Here is a 21,518-nt window from a genome sequence, read left to right as displayed (position 1 = left end):
GCACAGCAACATATTAGGTTTAACATCAAGAGCTGTGTAGGTTAGAAAGTTCCAGACAGCATTATGAGGAAGCAGAGATAAGTATGGTCCATGGTTTAGCAAAATGAGTTAAGACTATGTTTTAGCAAATTAAATAGCTTCATTTATCTAGGATTTATTTTTAGAGCTCTGCTGAACATAAATTTTGTAAGGATTTGTGCCACATTGTGTTTTCACATACTGACAAAGGAGTGATGGTAAGCAGGCTTCACTTTTGCTGGAGGGGGTGGAATGGTGCACCTGTGTGTGTTCTGTGAGCTGAATTTGAGATTGTCTATTGCTGTTGTAGCAGTAGTGAAACTCTGCCCTAATGTATAAAATATTCTTTAGAAGATCTGGGTAATTTATTTTGTGACTTGTTCAGGTGACCTTCTGTTGTGCCATGTTCAGTTGCATTTTGCTTTGTTCTTTATGCTTCAAAATCTAATTTTTTTTTTTTCTTTTTTAAAAGTGAAGCAGTTCTTTAGGACTGTATATCATCGTGATGGGAAGGAGAAAAGAATTAACCAAATATTTTATGGTGAGCAAGTAACGTAAAATTGTCACGTTCTTCCTAGGCAGATGAGCTACATTTTTTCTGACCTTCTGGTAGAGATTGTTGGACTGATATTTTGATTTTACCTGAAACTGTTTTACTGTTCTGTCAGGTTTGGCCAAATGCCGAGCTTCCATCAGAACAGGGTAATTTTGTTAAAATTTCTGTTGGAAAACTACCTTGAGGCTGGAGATTTTTTTTTGTTAAACCCCAGGGTGTAACAAGCAGCTCTGTGGCTCGAGCACTCTCCTGCCACGTGGACATTTCAAGTCTGAGTTCCTGCTTGCTTTCGTTCAGACAAAAACCCTTTAACCTGAACTTCCACTGGGTGCTGATTGCCAGGCCTCTAGTTATTCCTGTGTGAGAAACTCTGGTATTGTTTTTCCCTTCTTTTTAATTTTTCTTGAAGAAAGTTTTGTTCTGTGTCCTGAAAAAGTATTTCATGGCAGGAATGTTATTTTCTACTTAATTCTAGGGGGAAAGCTTTTTCAAAATACATTGCCATAGTCAGATAAGAGGTGACTGGTGTTTGTTACCGATGCCAGGACATGATCAGAGAGTGTTTGGTGGTGTGGAGTGGTGGTAGTTGTAGGACAGTTGCAGAGCTGGAAGCTCATTCTGGATTGATGAGGTGAAAAGAGGATCATTGCGGAGCACAGGAGAATCTGTATTTCATCAGCTGCTTTTGAATATTTGCCAGACAGACACTTAAAACAAAAGAGATCACTTCAGTGTCTTAGAAGCATTTTCTGCTAAACAGGGGCACAAACTTCATCCCCTTGAGGTTTACTTTTTGCATTTTCTTGCACCCATATACTGATTTTGGACATAAATTGGGGTAGATGAATAACCGTGGTACCTGTACAGTAGTGTTACCAGTACACTGTGATAGGGAGATAGATCTTCACGCAATTTGCTTATTGCTGTTGAAGGATCTCATAAACTTGTTTCTTTGAGAAACTGCATAAGACAGATATCAAGTAGGACAAGGAAGTAGTCTTCTGGAATGCTGCAGGTGAGTGCCACGAAAGTGGAGGGACTGTTTCCCTTCAGGTGTGTCTTTCAGGAAAGGTTTAACTAATTAGCATGTGTTTCTTTAGACTTCCGACTTTAAGGTGGTCATATAAAGCTCTTTAGAGAGAACCAGAGTTACTGAGCACAGAAATTTTCCTGTTCTCCCTAGTAGGAAGTAATTTTCTGTTAAGACCAGCTTTGAAAATGTTCTTCCTTTAGGACAACATTTGAAAGGGCTTTGATATTCACTGAATTCAGATGACTCACAACACTTCTCACAGAAGTTTCATTGCAATCATCTGTTACATCGTTGATTATTTGTTGCGGTCATTTACCATTAAATCGGAATATTTTTATGGGATATTTTGATTCCACTGTAGTTCCAGGAGAAACAAAGTAGGTTTTCCAACCAATGAATTGGTGGCCGTGGAGTTTCCCTAGACACTTAGGCTGAGATTCACCTGATTGAACGCAAATTCTTGCTATGTAGATACTAAAGCTTGAGCAACTTACAGGTTCATATTTTGGCTGTGTCATGGTTTCAGCTGGGATGGAGTTAACTTTCTTGCTAGCAGCTGGCGTGGGGCTGTGATTTGGATTTGGGATGAAAGTAGTGTGATAGGGCACCGGTGGTTTTGATTGTTGCTAAGTTCTCAAGGCCTTTTCCGCTCCTCACACTGTTCCACCAGTGAGTAGGCTGGGAGTGCACAAAAAGTTGGGAAGAGACACAGCCAGGACAGCTGACCCCAACTGACCAAAGGGATATTCCATGTCATATGACGTCACGCTTAACATATAAAGCTGGGGGAGGAAAAAGAAAGGGGGGGACATTCAGAGTTACGACGTTTGTCTTCCCAAATAACTGTTACCCGTGATGGAGCCCTGCTTTCCTGGAGGCGGCTGAACACCTGCTGACGATGGGAAGTGGTGAATGAATTTCTTGTTTTGCTTTGCTTTCACGCGTGGCTTTTGCCCTACCTATTAATCTGTCTTTATCTCAACCCACGTATTTTTTCTCACTCTTACTCTTCTGATTCTCTCCCTCATCCCAACTTGGGGGAGTGAGTGAGCATCTGCATGGTTTTAGCTGCCGGCTGGTGTTAAACCATGACAGGCTGTGATGCAGTTAATGAAAAATATTTATTTCTAGGGTGTAATTCATGGCATCCTGAAATAGACGGCTCCACTAGATGTGAAGGGAGCTTAGGAGGACTACATCAGATTTATGGTCTAGAGGTCTTAATGACTCCAATAGCAGAGTCCACTCTGGAAGCAGATTGCTTGTGGTTCCTGAGATGCTGAATGGCAGGCCTGAGGAGAGCTCAGACCTACAACAGTACTACAGGTCCCAAAACAAATTTCTTTGCCCCTTGAAAGCCTCACAGTCTCCAGAGTCTGGACAGGCAGCAGGCTGCTTGGCAGAGCTGTGAGCCTGAAACTTTGGGAGCCTTCCCTTGCACTGCAGTAGCAGCTCAGCTTCCCAAAGTCTTCAGCTGTCAGCAGAGATGAGGAGAAAAATGGATTCTTCTCTCACAGAGAAGCTGGATTTCTAAAGAAGGAGGAGTGCTTTATGGTGGAATAAGTAGATTTTGAAGTCTAAAATTCCCTTACATTTACCTACAGTTGCCTCCCTTCCACTTGTATTGATCAAAAAAAATTCTTATTATCTTAATTTTAACTCTTATCACCAACATTTATCTTTTTTTAACATGACTGGAGTCAGAAGGAACATGAAGCATTTACTAATGTTTAGTTATTCAGGAGATTTTGAGACATTCAACATTTCAGATTTTTGCTGGCGTCCCAACACTACTTACGGTAGTCTTCATACCAATTTCCAGTTTATTCAGCTTTCAATGTCACAGGAGTTTAAGAAAAGTCTTAGAGCTATTTACAGTGTACAAACAGTACCGTTAAAATGCTTTGTGACTTTTCAAATGAGGTAATTCCACTGAGAAATTATTTATTCTGAACAACACATACCCAGTAGTTAGCATGAATTGTCCAAAATATAATTTTAAAGCAGATTATTTTATTTGGAATTGTTTGGAAACTGTTGACAAGTGTTTCTTTTTTTTTCTTTTTCCCCCCTTCCAGTTGCATTCATCACTAGATATTAAAGCACTGGGGAAAGATTTTATAAGCTGTCATTCTGCTACATAGATAGAAGGGTTCTAATAAGTGATGTCTATTTGTGCTGACATCTATTTATTTTATTAACAGTGGCAAGCCTTTTCCCCTTGCCTTCACTTCCCCCACTTTAAATTCCTCTATTAAAATCCTTCCATTTGCCTCAACAGTGGGATTAATACTGTCTTACATAAATGAAAACACTCCATTTAATCTAAAACTCAGGGTAGTAATTGGCCTCTGACATGCTTGTAAATAGCGGTTTCTGTCTATCCAGTAGTTAATTGTGTCTTTTCCAGGCAAGTCCTTTTGCATAGCCTGGTAGGGGCATCTACATCCTGGACTAGGATGCAGAAAACCTCATTTTTATTACTGCTTTGGACAAACCATACATCCTTTTTGTGCTTCTGTTTTGCCGTCTTTAAAGTGAGGGTGATGCTGGTCTCCTGTGTTGAGGCTCTTCCTGGAATCTGCTGGCACAGGGTCTTATTACTGTGACTTTGCAATATGAGGCCAGTGCTCATCCTCCTCCAGGAATGTGCCCCAGTGCTCTGGGCTGGCCCAGTCCCCTCTGAAGTGGAGCGTGACCCACCCTAGTCTCCTGACTGAGACCTCTGGGCTTCGCCCACGGCGCCATTCTCACCTTCTTCGTGCTGCTAGAGTCCTGCCATAACTTTATATTCATTATATTCATTAGAGTCTACAGAACGTTGTAATCAACAGGACCCATACAAAATCTTGTAGATACCACAGTGTTTTTTTTTAACCTGGACATAATGGAAGCAGCCTGTCTTTACTTTGGACTTGAATATTCATTTCAATGAATAACTGTATGGCCTTTAAAATATTTACGTCAAAATATTCAAAACTAACCATGTTCTAAAATTTAAAAATGCAAACTAGAAATACAGAGGCAACTTGTGATGTAATTTTGGGCAGAAATTAAAAACTAACTTTGGTTTTCTTTGTATTAGAGCTGGACGACTTGGAGATTTCAGGAAGCAACCAAGGAAATTTGATAGCGGACACCTGTCCTCTCTGAGTGCCTGGCACTTTCCCAGGGCGTAGATTCTGCTCTTACGGGAATTTGAATCTGGTAGTAATACTCTGCTCCCTCAGTGCATCTGTGTTTTCCTAATAGGGCGTATATCTATGACAACGTCTTTAGGTTTCGGGCCCTTTCATATCCATCAGAACTATGCCAGATGCCAGTAAGTGAAATCAGAAGCCACAGAATTGATCCCGTTATCTCAAGTGGAAAGGATTTGTGTGCCTCTTTGCTTTAGATGTGAAATTTCGTAGGGCAGGGCTGTTTTTAAAGGTACCTTTCTTTGCAAGCTTGTTGATTCTAAAATGCAGAGCTCAAAGCAACAAGAGTCTTCGCAGACATTTTAGTTTAACTGTTTTGCTCTTTGTAGGGGGAAAGGCATGAACCTGGGAGCAATCTGGAATAAGCCTTTTATTTTCAGATAGGCATTTTACAATTTTTGTTACTATTATTTTTCCAGCTTTGAAGCAAGTCTTGAATATTTCAAGTTGTTAGTCAAATTAATTTTAAAATTATCTAATTGAGCTCATCTTTGAAATGAAGTGTTTACTCTTTGACTGAATTAAGTATTTAGTTTTTCAGGAAATGAAGGATTTAAAATCTGAGTTACGCATTATTTTGTTTGTTTTGGTGTTACCCAATGTTTTTTCAACTGGCAGTGGTACACCACCATTGGTCACTTTGGCCTATTAGAGAAGAATGGAAAAGCTGTTAATCCATTCCGTTTCGATTTTTATTTCAAGGTATCTTTTTCTTTTATTTGGTAAACTACAAAAAAAATTTGTTGATCTTTGTTCTAAAAACAAAGGCCAGCCGTCCTACTTCCAGGCAGTTGCCGGTGCTATGGGGGCTCATATCCAAGTCCTTTCTCAGTTGCAAACATCCTGGGTGACACCTCGTTTCCTTTATTCACATCATCCAACTTCAGACTTCTGTCTTCATCATCGAGCACCCTGAGTAGTTTATGACCTTTCAGAGCACGAGTCAGGGCACTCATCTTAGAAAGCTGAAGTCATAGGATGTAAATAGTTTCTGAGCCATGTGTGTCAGTTCTTTTCAGTGAGGTGAGTTGCCACTACTTGTCTACTTACTGTTGCAACAAGGAAGCATTTGCTGAAAAACCCCTCTGTTGCTTTGACAATACAGTGGCAAGGTTATGGTTACGTTCGGTAGGGAATTGCCCAGCATCTTCAAGCCTTGTATTGAAAGCAAAGTTGTTGCTCAGCTGCTTTCCAATGTCCTGTGCTTCCTTTGGCATATTTTTATGTTCCCTAGAAACAACTGGAGCGAAATTGATTATAAAGCGGCAGATTTCTGGTTTGGCCACAAAATATGCACTAAAAAAAATCTTGTGTGGGTTTTGCGGCAGCGCGCAGCTGACAGTGCGTTAGTTCGGGTGACGGGAGCATTTACCTTCTCTTTCCCCTTTCCTCTTCTTCCTTCCCTGGTAAAGGCACACTTTGCATACAGCTAAAAATAATTCCTTAGAAAAATCCGACATGACCCACTCGATGGGCCCACTGGCACAGATTTTAGTGAAGAACCTAATAAAGCATAATCAAGGCCCATACATGCCTCTCCTCTCTGTGTCAAAAAGGGAGTTTGGCTTGTGTGTCAAATCTGAACAAGATTTATGTCGGAGATTTCTGTATTTGAGTGTAGAAATAAAGAGCTACATCAAAGGCCTCTGAAAAATAAACAAGGACTTCCGCTATATGTGAGCTCTGTTGAAAAAGAAGCAGATTAAATTTGGACAGCTTTCTGAATTAGTAATATCCTTTCTGGGTTGGTTGTTTTTTTTTTTTCTGACTGCACTTCAGAGCTGGAGAGTTTTGGGTTTATGTCCTGGTAAAAAGTAAAAGTGTTAGGTATTTCGTGCTGTGCTACGGTGTTAGTGAAGTGCATGTAAACATGTGCTGGAGATGTGTTATGATACTAAACCCTGCAGCACTTCACCTGAAGTATCACACACGAAATACCAGCAGCACCTCTGATTATGGTACATGGGAGCAGCCCTCGGACTGCACATCAAACAGCCCAAGTCTAACCCTAATTTAAGGATTAGAAACTGAAAAGGGGACAGGCAGCGAGTTATTTTACGCTACGCTGAGTCAACGCAGGGTTTTGCAGGTAGCGTGCCCACCTGCTGACCAGTCTGCGGCCCAGGGGTGCTCGGCCAGGCCGAGGCCTGCACTGCAGGCCCTGGGGCCTTGCAGCCGCCCCTCAGCGGCCAGCCTGGCCCTGGCCGTGGAAAGCTCAGGCTCTGGGTTGTGAAGCTGAAGAAAGGTGAAACATTCAGCCGAAGGCTGTCGTTAGGACATTATTACAGAGTCAAATTTGGGCCACGTGTGGCAGTCATAGGGACTCATAGCAGTGCTGTCACTGCAGCCTCAACAGGCACGGGCAAAAGTTGCTGTGGAAATCCCGGGGACAAATTTCCTGCTTTTCCATCTCTAATCTTTCAGCTTCAGGTATCATTTAAGTTGTCAGTATAATAAATGTGTAGGAAATGTAAGAGATTTAAAGAGAGTTTAATATTAATGCTCAGAACAGCTTGCAATTTGTTCTTTAGGAGCATACCTGTTGGCTCCTCTGAGTGCTGGTTTGCATGGTAGCACCTCAGTCTTCACTGGGGCTCACAAGGTACCGTTGCAGTACCAGCAAACGGATCTGGAGAATGAAATTGCTCTTGATTTCTGTTTAAAACATGCTAGTTGAATGCCTATGTTCTGTAAAACTTCAAAGTAAAGGGTGGAGTGGAACCCCTGGTGTGAGAACAGTCAGCAGCTGATAGCTGAGGATGCTAAGCGAACCAGTTTAAGTTTATTTGTGCCCATATGGCTTCATTTTTATAGTATAGGTGGGTCTCCTAACACAACATTAAGAGTGAATGAGAGGCTGTCTGGGTCACACCATTAAGTCTAGTCCAAACAGAATAATCCGACAGGGGCTGGAGTTGAGTCCTGGGGAGGAAAGACTCATCCAAAGGCTTGAGAGCATTAGCGTCTCCAGAGGGTGAACAGGGCTGAAAAGCATATGATAGGTGATTTGGGTGGATAAGTAAGCTCTCTTGGGTGTAATTCATTCGGTGCATTTTTGACCTGTCCTTCAGAATGAGGGAAATAATACCTAGATTTGCCTGCTTCTTCCTACTTCTTCTTGAATCCTACTCCTCCTTGATCACTAGTTCAGGGGCAGATGTCCATACCTGGTCAGAGGAATGTCATTTATTATGTCACTGGAAGACACCAATGACAGGTCTGGAATAGCATCTAGTATCTTCGCACACCTGCAATACATGAAGAGATAATGCTAGACTTAACAAGGAATGATGCTGGTGTAACTACTTTTGGCCAAGCAGACCGTGAAGGGAGGAGCCATCATCGTGTAAGTGTTGTGGCTCAGCAGGCTTGAGGACTATGTTTCGATTTTGGGGTTTTTTTTGCCAGTTTTGTATTACACATCTTGAGAGAAAATACACATTCGGAACTGCCATGGATCTTCAGTTTGTCTCACTACTCTGCAAAATGCGTGTGATCACTGATGAAGTTGCTGGTGGCTTTGGGTCAATGTGCTGATAGACTTCTGTGTATACAACCAGAAATTATAGATTGTGTGTTATTTCCTGGTAGCTATGAGGTGGAGTTTGTATCTTCTGCTAAGTACATAGTTAGCCTAAAGAGAACCTGAGTGTTTCTATAAATTTGTGAAGGAGGACATATTTGACTGATGGCATATTTGTTTTATTTGTTTAAGTTTACAAACATGTTTTGTTATTAAAGTTAAGATGTGATTGGGGAGCAGGGAGGAGGGCTGTCTTCTTATGTTCTCTTTACTGCTCAGCATAGTTGGATATGTGCATCTGGGAAAGGATGCTGGACTGAAGGGTACAGCAGGTAGGGAGTGAAAGACAGGATGTGAGAAACGGGGCAAGGAGAGCCTGTCACCTGAACAGGTTAAAAAAAAGTACATGTGATAGATGTGTAGCCAGTTCTTCACGGTGAGCGAGATGGACCTGAGGCAAAGTAGGATGAAAAACCATATTTTGAAGTCACTGCTGGGGTAGTCTCTGCTGACTGTGTCTCCGCCATATCATCAAAAGACTCAGAATTGGAGGATTTGCTCCTTATTAGTGAATAATTGAGTTGACCTGAAGTGTTTCTGCTCATTTTTTCATAGATGCTACGAGTATAGTTGTGCTTAGCTTCTGGTTACTAGCTAAATATTCTGTACTAAATAGCCTTTCCAAGAGAGCCAGAGTAATCTAGGTGAGAAAAATGATTTGGTTTTGTTTGGGTTTTTTTGTGGGCTGGCTTGGGTTTTTTTTTTCCCTCTAGGAGCATTAGGTGGCATAAAAGGAGTTTGCCACTTATAGCCATTTTTGTCGTGCTAGAGTCAGTCTCGAAGCAAGAGCATTTCCAGAGAAGCAAGGTAGCAATGTTTTTGCTGAGGTCCCTCCAAAAGGATTTGTTGAGTTCGAAAAGCCTGTCACAGTTTTCTGTGATCTGTCCTGTATTATCAGTGTCAAAATCTACTGATTTCCTTAAAGCCCAGCTCCTCGGGTCATGTAACTTATAAGAGGTTTTTTTTCTTTCTGTGTGTTCCAAGTTTTCTTGGATAGCAGAGATGAGGAGAAGACAAAAAGCCTTGAAGTGATGGCCCAAGTTAACCTCAAACTCAATAAATAAGCAGTGAGCACCTCCAGTAAAAAGGCAAGTCTTTGTCATACTGATAGAAGAAACGAGTCTGTAATTCTGAAGTTCTTCAAGTACAGGGGATTATTTTCTTGTTGCACTGGCTGAAGATCAGTTTTCCAAGCTGCTTCTCTTAAGATTTCTGAATTGTGTTTAATACCACAGATTATAAGGCCTTGCAGTCTGTAGGCTGAACAAGACTCAACTTTCTCACAGGAAGGATTTGGGGAAAATGTGATCTCAGAAAATGAAAGCAGCCATGCATTGCTTCTTTTTCCGTCTCTCCATCTCACTGCATTCTTGCAAATAAAAGATACAAGTGTTTGTGTGTATGGTAGAGTAAAGTATAGGAAAATGTCTGCTATTTCTTCAGCGGGTCCCTGATTAAATAGCATTCCAGAGTAACACTTAGTTACACTGCAAAATTGAAAGAACAACTGAAATATTTAGTATGACTTGCTATTTTCTGGTTCAAGTCGTTCTTAATAATCCACTTCCTATAACTCACAACATTTCTTGGGTATATAATTTGGGGTTTTTTTTTAAAAAAAGGAGCTGCAGATCCTCAATTATACTTTTTTAGTGATTTTGCCTGGCTTTCATTTTTGTTGCTGTTAGAGATTTTGGAGATTAAACTGAAGATGGCAACCCTTTGTGAAAGAGCAATGGAATGTTAAAAAAATGTTAAATAATTATTAATGGTACTGTATGTATGATATTAAAAATTCTCTTTTAGATCTTCCATGTGAATTAATATCATTGTATTCATGCTTTCCTACACAAATGAATATTTTTCTAAATAAATCAGGTATTTTATTCATATTAACAGTGAAAACTTCAGCTTGTCTGATGGGACCTCTGTAATCTTGCTTTATACAGAAACAATAAGCATTTTTCCTAACTAATAACAAATATGGAAATACATTTATTTCCTTTTCACAATGGGATAATCCATTTCTCAATCTATTTTCCTTTCATCCTGGCCACATATCTTTGGAGTCCTATATCTTCATATCTTCAGTAATATTACTTGTTCATGAAGCGGACCGAAATGTAATTTGCCTTTAACAGTTCTCATTTTGCTGGTATTTTATGTCTTTGTAAACAAATCTGTTCAGACAGTGTTGGTGAATGACATGGTTTGACAGTGAGGACTTATATTAAAGCATAAGGATTAAATAATAATATATTTTTAAAAAGTTCAACTAAGGAAAATTTTGACTTTTCCACTTTTTTGAAGGTTGGAAGACAGTTTTACTGATCCATATTTTTCATAGTAAATGGTTACTGTCAGATACAAAGAAAACAAGCAATCCCTGTGTTTTGTACATCATTGAACACTTCTTTATTTCCTTTTGAGTTTTTGCATTTTTTTTTTTTAAGGATCAAAAAAGTTTATTTGTCTTTGGTCACAACTTAATGCTTTTATTGTTTTATTAATCAGGAGTTTACATTTGTGCACTAAATTGTTAGCACCAGTGAAAAAGAAAAAGAAGTCATGTTTCTGTTGGCTTTCTGATTTATGTGCTTAAATCTGCACAAATCTCAGCTCAGTCTACACAACTCAGCTATAGTGGAAATGACAATTTGTGATTTTTTAAAATTTTGTAAAATATAGTAATATGGTGGTGACAGTAAAAATTGAGACTGCTGTGTTAGAAGATATTTGAATTCTGTTGCACCTAAAACCAGGAAAGTCTTATATGTTGTTCAGTTATCAAAGAAAACCGAGTGTGTTTCCTCTGCAATGAGTCCATGACATATCATACAAGAACAAGTCCTACGAGGAGCAGCTGAGGCAGGCGGGGTTGTTTAGCCTGGAGGAAAGGAGGCTGAGGGGAGACCTCATCGCTCTCCACAACTACCTGAAAGGAGGGTGTAGAGAGGTGGGTGTCGGTCTCTTCTCCCAAGTAACAGGCGATAGGACAAGAGGAACTAGCCTCAAGTTGCTCCAGGGGAGGTTTAGGATGGATATTAGGAAAAATTTCTTCACCAAAAGGGTTATCAAACATTGGAACAGGGTGCCCAGTGAACTGGTTGAATCACCATTCCTGGAGGTATTTAAAAGAGGAGTAGATGTGGTGCTGAGGGACATGGTTTAGTGGTGGACTTGGCAGTGTTAGGTTTATGGTTGGATCTTAAGGGTCTTTACCAACCTAAATGATTCTAAGATTTTTTAGAATATATATTGTAATTCTTAGTTATCACTTCGTAACTAGCTAAAATCTCCTTTGTCCCAGTTCGTTGACAGTGCAATTCATCTGTTTGCCTCCACTTTTGAGGCTAGTCAGTAGATGAAAATGTAAAAATTCTTGAAAGTACTGTGCATGGCTTCTTTCAATATTTTGTGCTACTGGCAAGAACGTAAAAGTTAATATAATACGCTGTGTTCTTGAGGTGCACATTTCAGAAGTGTTGCTGTTGCGTATCTAAGCAGAGGGAATATACTAATTCATTTTGTGGGCTTTTATGTATTCTGGCAAGAATTAAATGAAGTTAATAACAAGTTAAGGATTCCTGACACTTGGTATTATGGAAACTTCCTGTATGCAACAGTAGAAAATGGAGTGTGGTTTAGGATTTTATACTTAGCATTGCAAATTATCCTGCTATCCTCTTTCCATTGAGCATTACCATGATAATTTCAAATACTTTTAAAATAGATTGTTTAGATGCTTTCCAAATTTAATTCTAAGTCAGTTTGTGAAAGAAGTAGAAGCTGACTTCAAATATTTCATTGCTTTGGGATGCAGTATGCAAGGAGACAAATAGTCAGAACTGTAAAAATAAAAGTAATGTTTAAACATTTGATTCTAAAAATGGAAAGGGAGAATTAAATTGATTCTTTGGTAAGATAGGTGTTATGTGAAATACTTTGTTACATTTGGAAAGGTCATCTATGCCCATCCTATTGTGCTTTCAACGTTAGTGACACCTTCAGAGAAATCTCATTCTTAAAACCCATTTATTTACTGAATCAAAGGGCAATGAGTTAGTCAAATTTTTTATGTAAGTTAAATGGTAATAGAATCTGTCACACTGTGGTGCTTTTGTATTTTTGGAATGTGACTAAAATAAAGTTTGGTCTTTCACAAGGCCTTTTTATGGGAAGCTAACAAAGTGGAGATTATTGCAAAAATGAGGACACAGAAATTACTAAACTCTGGGATGTATTTAATGGTTTTGTTTTAAAGAGAAATTTTAAGCATTATTTTGTATGATGTTGGTGTTTTACTGTCAGAATTCAGAAGGAAGAAAAGACCAGGTAAAATTTAGATGTTCAGGTATAGGGAGAAGTCCTAAACAAAACACAAGAAAATTATTTTATCTAAGCCAAGAAGATTCATAAGATGATATTTTTTAGGCTTATGTAAAATTAAAAGAAGAAATAAAAATCGTAATAGCAAGACTGCTGTAACATGGAACTTGAGACAATAGAATTTTTAGCATTTCAAAGTAAACTTAGAGAAAGTGAATGTAGTTGCAAAGAAGATTTTGGGTCAGTGGAAGATGATGCTTGTCAGACAATAGTTAAATGCATTAAACTGTGACTAGTGCTATCTAAGTAAGCCTGGAAGTAGAGGCCAGATTTTTCTCAATATTTCTGTGTATAACATCAGCTATTTTAGATGTTGAGAAATTAGAGACCATTGAATTTTAGCGTATTGGAAGGAATGTGGTTCAACTGTGAAAGGCAGTATTTAGGGAGGAATCTCTCAACAAATCCATGTGTTGCAAGATCAGACACATCAGAGGTGTACAATATAGTCCAGTAGGAAAATAAATGCAAATTATTAAATGAAGTTACTAAAACTACCACACCTGGGTAAAATTGTGATTTTGGAACAATGTGTTTTTTTAACAACATAAACATCTTTCCTTTCCAACAAATACCCTCCAAAAATAATATGGCTGGTAAAGGAGACTTAGAAATTATGCTGTAGACAGGTCTATTAAATGCAATCATCTTGTGAATCTGAACAGATATAAATTATCCCAGCTAGAAGCCAAGTTCCTGTAATTCTATTGACGATCAAATATGTTCAAGTAAAACCTCGTAGCAAGAAGCAAAACTCATGTAGTTTGAAATGTGTTGTAAGACCTGGAGACAAAACATCAGTGCACACAAATGGAAGGGAGCGCATTTTGCAGTTAACATAAAAACATTTGCAATACAAAGGCAAGGATGCCAGTACCAAGGGTACGATGCTGTGCTTTCAAGAAAAGCAACCATTTTGCAGAACTCTGACCTGCTTTCATAGTTTACCGAGAAATTTCATCAGCTCTGTGGAAGTGCCAGTGACAATGGCAGTGCAGGAATGTAGGAGGACTCTCTGTCTCTCCTCAATGTGCTCCCAAAGCGAAGTTCTGCGGGAGACGAGCTTGTGATGTGAGGCATGAATGGACAAAAAATAGTGTTAAAAATAAACACCGAAGTTGAGTGCCCTGTAATCATTTTGAGGACAGAAAAATAAGTGAGCACAGAGAAATAGGCTCACAAAGCCACCGCGCTTCAGAGTAAGTACTATTATTACTTATGGGAACAAGGAATAATGGAAGCTATTGCTTTTCTGAGTTCATATTATATCCTTTTCCCCTCTGTCCTGAATAGAGCAAAACTTTCTTTTAAAAATATTTTTATTTCAAGTTTAATTAAACTTTAGTTTTCTGATGTGTATTATGAGTTATTGAAAACAATATTAAAATCAGAGAGCGCTAGAATATAAATGTCCCTTTTTAATCATTTCCTATTAACAATGAGAGAAAGTAAAAACAAGAGGATGAGAAACTTTGAAACATTGAGACACCGGGTGACAGGACAGTCAAAATAATAAAGAAGTTAGAAGTATATAAAGCTTTTGAATGCAAGAGTTGTATCATAAGAACAGCTGAAGAATTTAATAATGAAGGAACATTACAGTTTTAGATGGCTTTTTAGGATTTTGTCACCTTTAGACAAAGTACAAAAGTCTGCATTTTGAATTCCCCGTTGGCTATGTACTTGCTTTAGGAACATTGCTTTTGTGATTGTGTAACATACATATCAGGATCCTGCACTTTTATGTGCTAGAATGACAATGCAAAACTTGCCAAAAACAAGGCAAAAGGAGTGTAATGTGATCATCTGTACTGACTGTACCTGTTAGAATACTGTTGCAATTAAACATAAACATTATGCAGGAACTGAAATACTTGAGGATCCAAAAAAGAAATGTCATTTCACATGGGATTTGGTCCCTCCTTTTGGAGCTGAATTGCCTAGTGGAAAATGTTTCTAAAATACTGAGTAGTACTGACACATAGTTTAAAGTTTTGAATAGCATCCAGACATTAATCTGAAACATCAGTGGGTTTCTGTGCAAGGCAATGAAGGGCTGGAGGCTGCCTTAAACTGTGGTCTAGTGGATGGACTCTAATCCCGTGTGTGGCAGGTAGTTGTTACATGGAGTAGAGTGGCTTCAGCAGGAGGGACTGCAGCAACCCCAGTTCAAAGCTCCACACAACACTATTGTCAGGATACTTTTGTGGGAGGAGTCAAGAAAAGTGGCCTTTTATACGTCTCAGTCTCAGGCCTTACAAACTAACTGGGAGACGGGTCCGGAGTGGGTGAGGCACTCTGTGCTTTGGGTGGATGTTTTGCTTCCCAACTTCACAAGAAATCTGGGGGTTGCAGCTTTTGGGGGATGTGGGTTTTTTTAAAAATCCTGATACAGATTATCAGTGTTGTTGCTATTTCAAATAAAGTTTAATAGATGAGAGAGAAGATTCCTAAAAAATGCTGATCATAACATCAGCGAGCAAGAAAAGACAGGCAAGTCATGGTGACTATTGGAGCACCAGAAATCTTTAAAAAAAGAGACGCCTGATTTATTCTGAACCAGCCTGAGTGGTATTTTTAATACTGAAATATCAGTAAGTAAGAACTGCAGGAGGAAAATGCAAGGAATAAAGAACAAGTAAAATGTGAAGGACCTGGAGCTACCAGTTGTTAACATGAGTTTGATGCTATGCTATCTGAGCAGAACAAACCTCTAAATACTGGCTTTCATTTGACTCGCTGAGCAACTCATTTTGTAATTGACTGGATAGTGCAGTTTATTCTCCATAAGAATGTGAGTTGATATGAAACTAACCCACCATTAAGCATTTGCTTGCCAGCTCAAACAGGCTTTTATTTAGTAACTTTACTCAAAAGAGGAAGTAAATAATGTCAGGCAAAAAAAGCCCTCCTATGGTAAAAACTAACAATTAAAACTCCAGTGGATGCTAAGGGATTCATTTTTCATGGTGTTAAAATACAGCGGGCATATTCATCATTGTTCTTTTAGCATTGTGAATTCATGTATGTCTGAACAGAAAGGTGAAAGCCTTAACACACTTGTTTAATGACTTTGTCCCCTTGTTTATTTTAAACCTATAAAAATTCTAAAGAGTTCTGTCCTGGCAACCTGTGGAGGTGGGGAAGGAGATTCTAAAACCATTCTGTTTTTGAACAGAAAATATTCTTAATTCAAAACATAAAATGTCATAATTGTTCTAAAGCAAAAGCTGCACTCAGCCCGTCATGAGTTAATGCCAAAGCCGTTTTTGTAGCCACCATTCGAGGGAGGAGAGAAGGCATCTTAATTAAACTCTGCCTTTATTGAGGACATCAGAAAAGCTACTGACCGAGTGTGCATGCTAACTGCAATCATGCATCCTGCCGTCACCAGTGACAAGGGGAAAAAAAGCAACAAAAACAGGCTGCAAGTAGCTGCTGTCACGCAGGTTGCTGTGGAAGAGAGGCTTGAGAAGCTGTTGCTTTGTCCATTCAGTACAATGCCTTTGAATTTTTAGTGACAACGTCTAATTACTGCAAGTCAGAATAATTCTTTCCATGGTGGGGGCATTGCAGACTTGTCACGCTGAAGTGTTCAACATCAGAAGTCAAGGTGCAAAATAAGATCGATAAAAATCATTAGGAGATGTTGAACTGTCCTTTGATTTTGATCCATGGTGAAGTTTGCTGGTTTGGGTTTTTTTTTCCCCTGAAGTCAAGGTGTTTAAAATTAAATAGAAACTGTATTTTTCACATAATCACCTGGCTGCAAGAGCTAGGACGTTAAGAGAACTAGTGGCAAAAAATCTATAATAAAATCATGAGAGCTCAGAACTCTTTGGTGAGGTCGTCTACTCTCATCCTCTTCATTTGTGTTTTATTATTTTGCTGTATTCTCTTGCCATTTACTTTCTCTTTCATGTGAGAAGAAAAAGGTGTGCATGGGATGTAAAGGGTAAGGGTAATTGCTGGTCTGTCTACCTGTATCGCTGCAGTGGGAGTTAAAAAACATAACGTACCCAGTGCACGTGCAGTCAGGCAGCATCAGTCCAGCATCAGCATCCAGCATCAGCTGGTGTTTCTGGGCATTGCTGGTCACTCCTGCTTTCTAGCAGACAGTAAAAAAAAAAAAAAAGGTGTGGTCAAGAAGGATTTGAGAAACTCATTTGCAAAGCATTTGAAGCTGAGACTATTCCTGTAATATTATTAAGTGACAATGGGTAGGTAAAACACTATAGAAATACAGGGACTCATGGATTTCTCATCTCTGCTTCCTGCCCAGGTGTCTCAAAAAGGACCTGTAGGAGTCATTTATCTTTCTGCAAGGAGAAGAGATAAATTCCTTGCCTGACAGGATTGCCTGCTTCATCTTGGAGATATTTACCTTGAGGCTGTCTTTTTGACTATTGCTTATTATGACTTGCGTTGAGATTAATGAGTCACTTCATACAACTCCATCACTAAATCTGCGTTGCTTTTTGGCTAAGATCAAAGAAATACCATGTCTTGTTGTCCAGTTCCCCTAGCTTTTTGAACACTGTTTGGCTAAAACATTTAGTTGTTATTTACTTTGATTTGTAAATCCAAAGTTCTGTGAGATATAATAACGAATATTAAGATCAAGAACTAGTTAAAAATGCATGATTAAATTAATTTTCAGGAATAAAAGTTTTAATCTTGCTAAGGACACGTAGGAGTTTAAGGTACAAAAGATGTTCTCAGGAGGGTGAGTTAAAAGCGTTCTAATAATCAACAGGAAAAAAAGTAAAAAATTGCAGTTTCATGGGAAAAAAAATAACTTTTTTGCCATATATTAATATACAGAGATCTACTATGCACAATGAAAATATTAATAAGTAGCACATTATTAGTAGTAAATTCCAGATTTCAATGAAACATTCAAGTGAAAGAGCCACATTTTGGGACAGTTTTGTTCAGTTCTCTGACAAACAAAACCATTGAAACCGTATACAAGTGAGATAAAACACATCACTATGATCCTCTGGTCTCGTGATATAGTAGTTATTATTTTGTTGTGTTTGGACTTGAGTGAACAAATAAGTGAGGGATTCATACCCTGTCTCATCACACATAGCCTGAAATGCTAGCTGAAATGCATAGCTATCCATGAAAATATTTTCATTCAGATGCAATTTTGGATAGCTGGTAAAGCAGAGTTGATTTTAAATAATGTTTTTGTTGAAAACATAGACAAATGATTGTGCAATTTCTTGTTAGAAACTAGATTTTATTTGTGAATTTAGAAAAATTAATAGAATGAGTATAAAGAACAACGTTGAAAGTCACTTCTAAGTTTCGCGTTTTTCCCTTGACGGGAACTAGATGTAAACAGCTGGTGATAGTGAGTCGACTGTACTTTGCCTTCCTGTGAGAGAGTTCTTTGAGCTAGAAGTGATGATAAATAATCCTTTATTCATGATTCTTTGGGTGTCGAAACTGTTTTCCAAAATACTAATATTTTTCCTGTAAATACTTTCTAAAGGTGTAGTTTTAATAATTTTGTTTTAATATTTTTCTTTAGTCTTTTAACAAGCCATTTTAATATGTGTAAAGCAAGTATGTTTAAAATCATCAGTTTGGAAGTTCATATTGAAAGCATGTGTTGATAGGAATAATGCCTGTGTAAGAGGAACTCACCATTTTTAAATGATGAAAATATTTTTGAATTGCCTGATAAAGTTGATTGAGACAGTACATTCAAAGAAAATACAGTTTATTGTTTATAAATATAAAAAATATCTGTTTCTGAATATTCTTATATAAAGACAGAGAAACTTTTGCTTATGTAAAAATTTAAGGAAAGCAAAATTTGCAGTTAAAGGCAAAAAAAATTGTAATGTGCTTACATGTTGACCATCAAATGTTTATATTATTTATTTCCATGCCTCAAATGTCCTACAGTGTTAATATTTATAGTAACAGTTTCTATGATATTTACAGATTAATCTTACATTTTTAATTTAGATGGGTTTACTGTTTAATATGACTTTGTAATTTGGGTAATCAAGAAAAACTTACCATTTCCATAACCATTTCATGGCACTGAGTCTCCATAGAAAGCTTCAGAGCATTCCACTCAGAGGCAGTTTTGTTTATTACTGTTTATTTTCACCTCCCTTTAGGATAGTGGAAGTAACACAGCATGATTCATTGTGAAAGCAATTATACACAAATTCAAGGAGCATTTTATATTCTGGCCACAGGGCTGCCTGGAAATAATTTCTGTCTGCTTTAGAAGTTCACCTGTTCATTTTATTATATATCTGTCTCAAAGTTTTTATGATTTTAGTTCATTATTGCAGAGCTAAGCATGATGCGGTACAGATGCTTTTAGTGCCATGTCCCCACAAGTTTATGTACTGGCTGCCTGGGGCGTGGCCAAATAGTTTATGTTTAACAATATTAAAACCATATCACACAGAGGTAGTGTTGTTGATGTGATGTCCTTTTCCTCAGCACTGAACCATTTCTGCAGCAGCTTAATTTCTGATTTGGTAAGGCACCATCCTTAAAATGAATCATAAAGTTGTGGCTTGGCAGCTCATTTTTTGGCAATTTTCATAAATGTATTAAACAGAATAGCTTAACTGTTCAGCTACCTGAATTTCCCGTATACTTTTAGCTTACTAAGGGTTTTTTCATGTTTTCTCCTCTGTTGAAGGAGAGTTATGTCTTCTCCTGACTGTGGGAGTTATTCCCTGGGGGGTGGGAGAGGGCAGGTGAATTGTATCCACTTCTAGATTGGAAAAACATTTTGGGAAGTCTTCAGATGGGACTGTTACAATATATTATACCAGTTAAGTTTATCGCTTTTGGTACATAGTGAAAGGAGACAGATCTTTTTCTGCAAGTGTCCTTAAAACTTATGTGAAGTATAGTAAGTTACTCACATATATGAAATGAGTAGGCTTTTTTAATGTTTTGCTAGTTTTTGTAAGGCTCTATACTTGTTGCTGATGTCTAAAATTTTTTGCAGGGCTTAATCTAGCTAAAGTCTTTTGACTGTGGGTGTTTGGGATATTCTTTTTTTCTGTGTTTTATATCTGTTAATTTTAATGAAGGATGTTGGAGGCAGAGAACAGGACACACAACTGGCCTAATAATACTCTGTGGCGAGATTTTTCTTCATCTCCATCAGGACCCATCCTGTTGTAGTACTTTTAAGACGGCAATGCTGCTTCACCAAACTTCCTCCTACAGTGAGAGAAGTAGGGATAACTCGTGGAAAAAGTTTTGAGGCTAGTGACAAAATATGTTTGTCTTTCAGATCCCCAGCTCAAGGGTATAGTGACCAGGTTATATTGCAGGCAAGGCTACTACTTGCAAATGCACCCCGATGGAAGTCTCGATGGAACCAAGGATGACAGCAGTAATTCTAGTAAGTGACTGCCCCAGGGGAATGTCTTAATCACACACACAGATTGCATCGCTCGAGTGTGTATGCGCAGACATGGGGTTAATGCCTTTGGAGGGTTTCTGAATGTGTTTTGTCGAAAGGAGGGTTCTGTCCATTTAAAGCCTAATGACCGCCAGCACGGTTCGTGCAGGACGTTGGCCTAAATATATTCCCTATGGCAGAGAAGGCACGAGTGCTGGTGAACCTCAGAGGTGAGATATTTAGGCCAACGGTTGTCTTCTGGTAATTTTATAAGAATGGTAAAATTATATTAAAAATATTTTTTTATAAAAGCTATGTATTTAACATAAATTTCTTATCTTCAAATAAATGACAAACCAAATAAAAAAAAAAAAAAGGAAACAAAAATTCTTTGAAAAATCTGACCATATGGCCCTGACTCAGTAAAGCAAATAAGTGTATGTCTAACTATCAAAATCCTGCTCAAAACACATGCTGAAATACTTTGCTGAACTGGGGCTAAAGATCCTAGAGTCCCTATACCAGCATGAATTCCACTGATTTTAAGAGAATTTCTGCCAGTGTAGGGACTGCGACAGTAGCAGTTTTCAAAAATATTCCAAAGAAAATCAGTGTTGAAAGGTTGTGTGGGTCACTGCTTTGGTACTGTTTTCCTATGATACTGCCACATATTTTCATTCAATGAGCATATATAACTTCAGCTGCATATGATAATTAAGCAAACCTATTCTTATGCTAGAAACAGTTTATTTTTAATTTTTTGTTTAGCAGAGAACATTTGTATTTTGTTTATTTTAATGATAATGGCATATTTAAGTAACATATTTTTGTGTGATCTTGAGGTCTATTTTAAGCATTTTTAATACAAAAGATTTATCTTCTTATTATGTATATATAAATAAGCCTTTAGTTTCCTCAATGATGTTGGAATTAGGCTATAGAAATTAACGAATTTGAGGTTTCTGCTTTACTTTGGTTAGGTTCCTGTTTTATCTGTTAATGCCTGGCTGTCATTTTTAACACATTTCATCAACAGATAGCATGATCATCTTTTATTGTTCTTTTTTTTTTAGAATTGAGAAAAATAGTTGATTAATCTATGTTGATGTGTATTTCTCTGCTTCTTTTCCAAATTACTTTTTTTTCTCCTGTATTCCTTGTATCTTTTCTTCCTTCAGTGTGTCCATCTCTTATACCCTCTTCTGTACTGCACCAGATACTAAGACCTTGTACAGACAAGATCATTAGTGCTTTTTATAGAAGCTTTGCCTATATGAAGTCCAAGAAATGTGTATTAGAGTGTGAGTGTGTATCTCTTTCTCCCTCTCCTTCTCTCTCTG

General features: G+C 38.1%; 1 protein-coding gene across 6 annotated transcripts in view; it reads left to right on the top strand.

Moving 5' to 3' along the window:
- FGF14 (fibroblast growth factor 14) overlaps positions 1-21,518 on the top strand; it is a 425,616-nt gene that overhangs the window by 294,257 nt on the left and 109,841 nt on the right. For 5 of the 6 annotated variants that reach the window (XM_063337131.1, XM_063337122.1, XM_063337167.1 and 2 more), the window contains one exon: positions 20,068-20,178. The exons of the other annotated variant lie outside the window; for it this stretch is intronic. In XM_063337131.1, coding sequence (XP_063193201.1) covers positions 20,068-20,178 — 111 coding nt within the window. The remainder of the gene's footprint in view (positions 1-20,067; positions 20,179-21,518) is intronic. 6 annotated transcript variants of the gene reach the window in all.

The sequence above is a fragment of the Chroicocephalus ridibundus genome, chromosome 1 (assembly GCF_963924245.1).
Source record: "Chroicocephalus ridibundus chromosome 1, bChrRid1.1, whole genome shotgun sequence".
Taxonomy (NCBI): domain Eukaryota; kingdom Metazoa; phylum Chordata; class Aves; order Charadriiformes; family Laridae; genus Chroicocephalus; species Chroicocephalus ridibundus.
The sequence above is the reverse complement of the archived record's forward strand: the minus strand, read 5'-3'. Positions and strand labels throughout refer to the sequence as shown.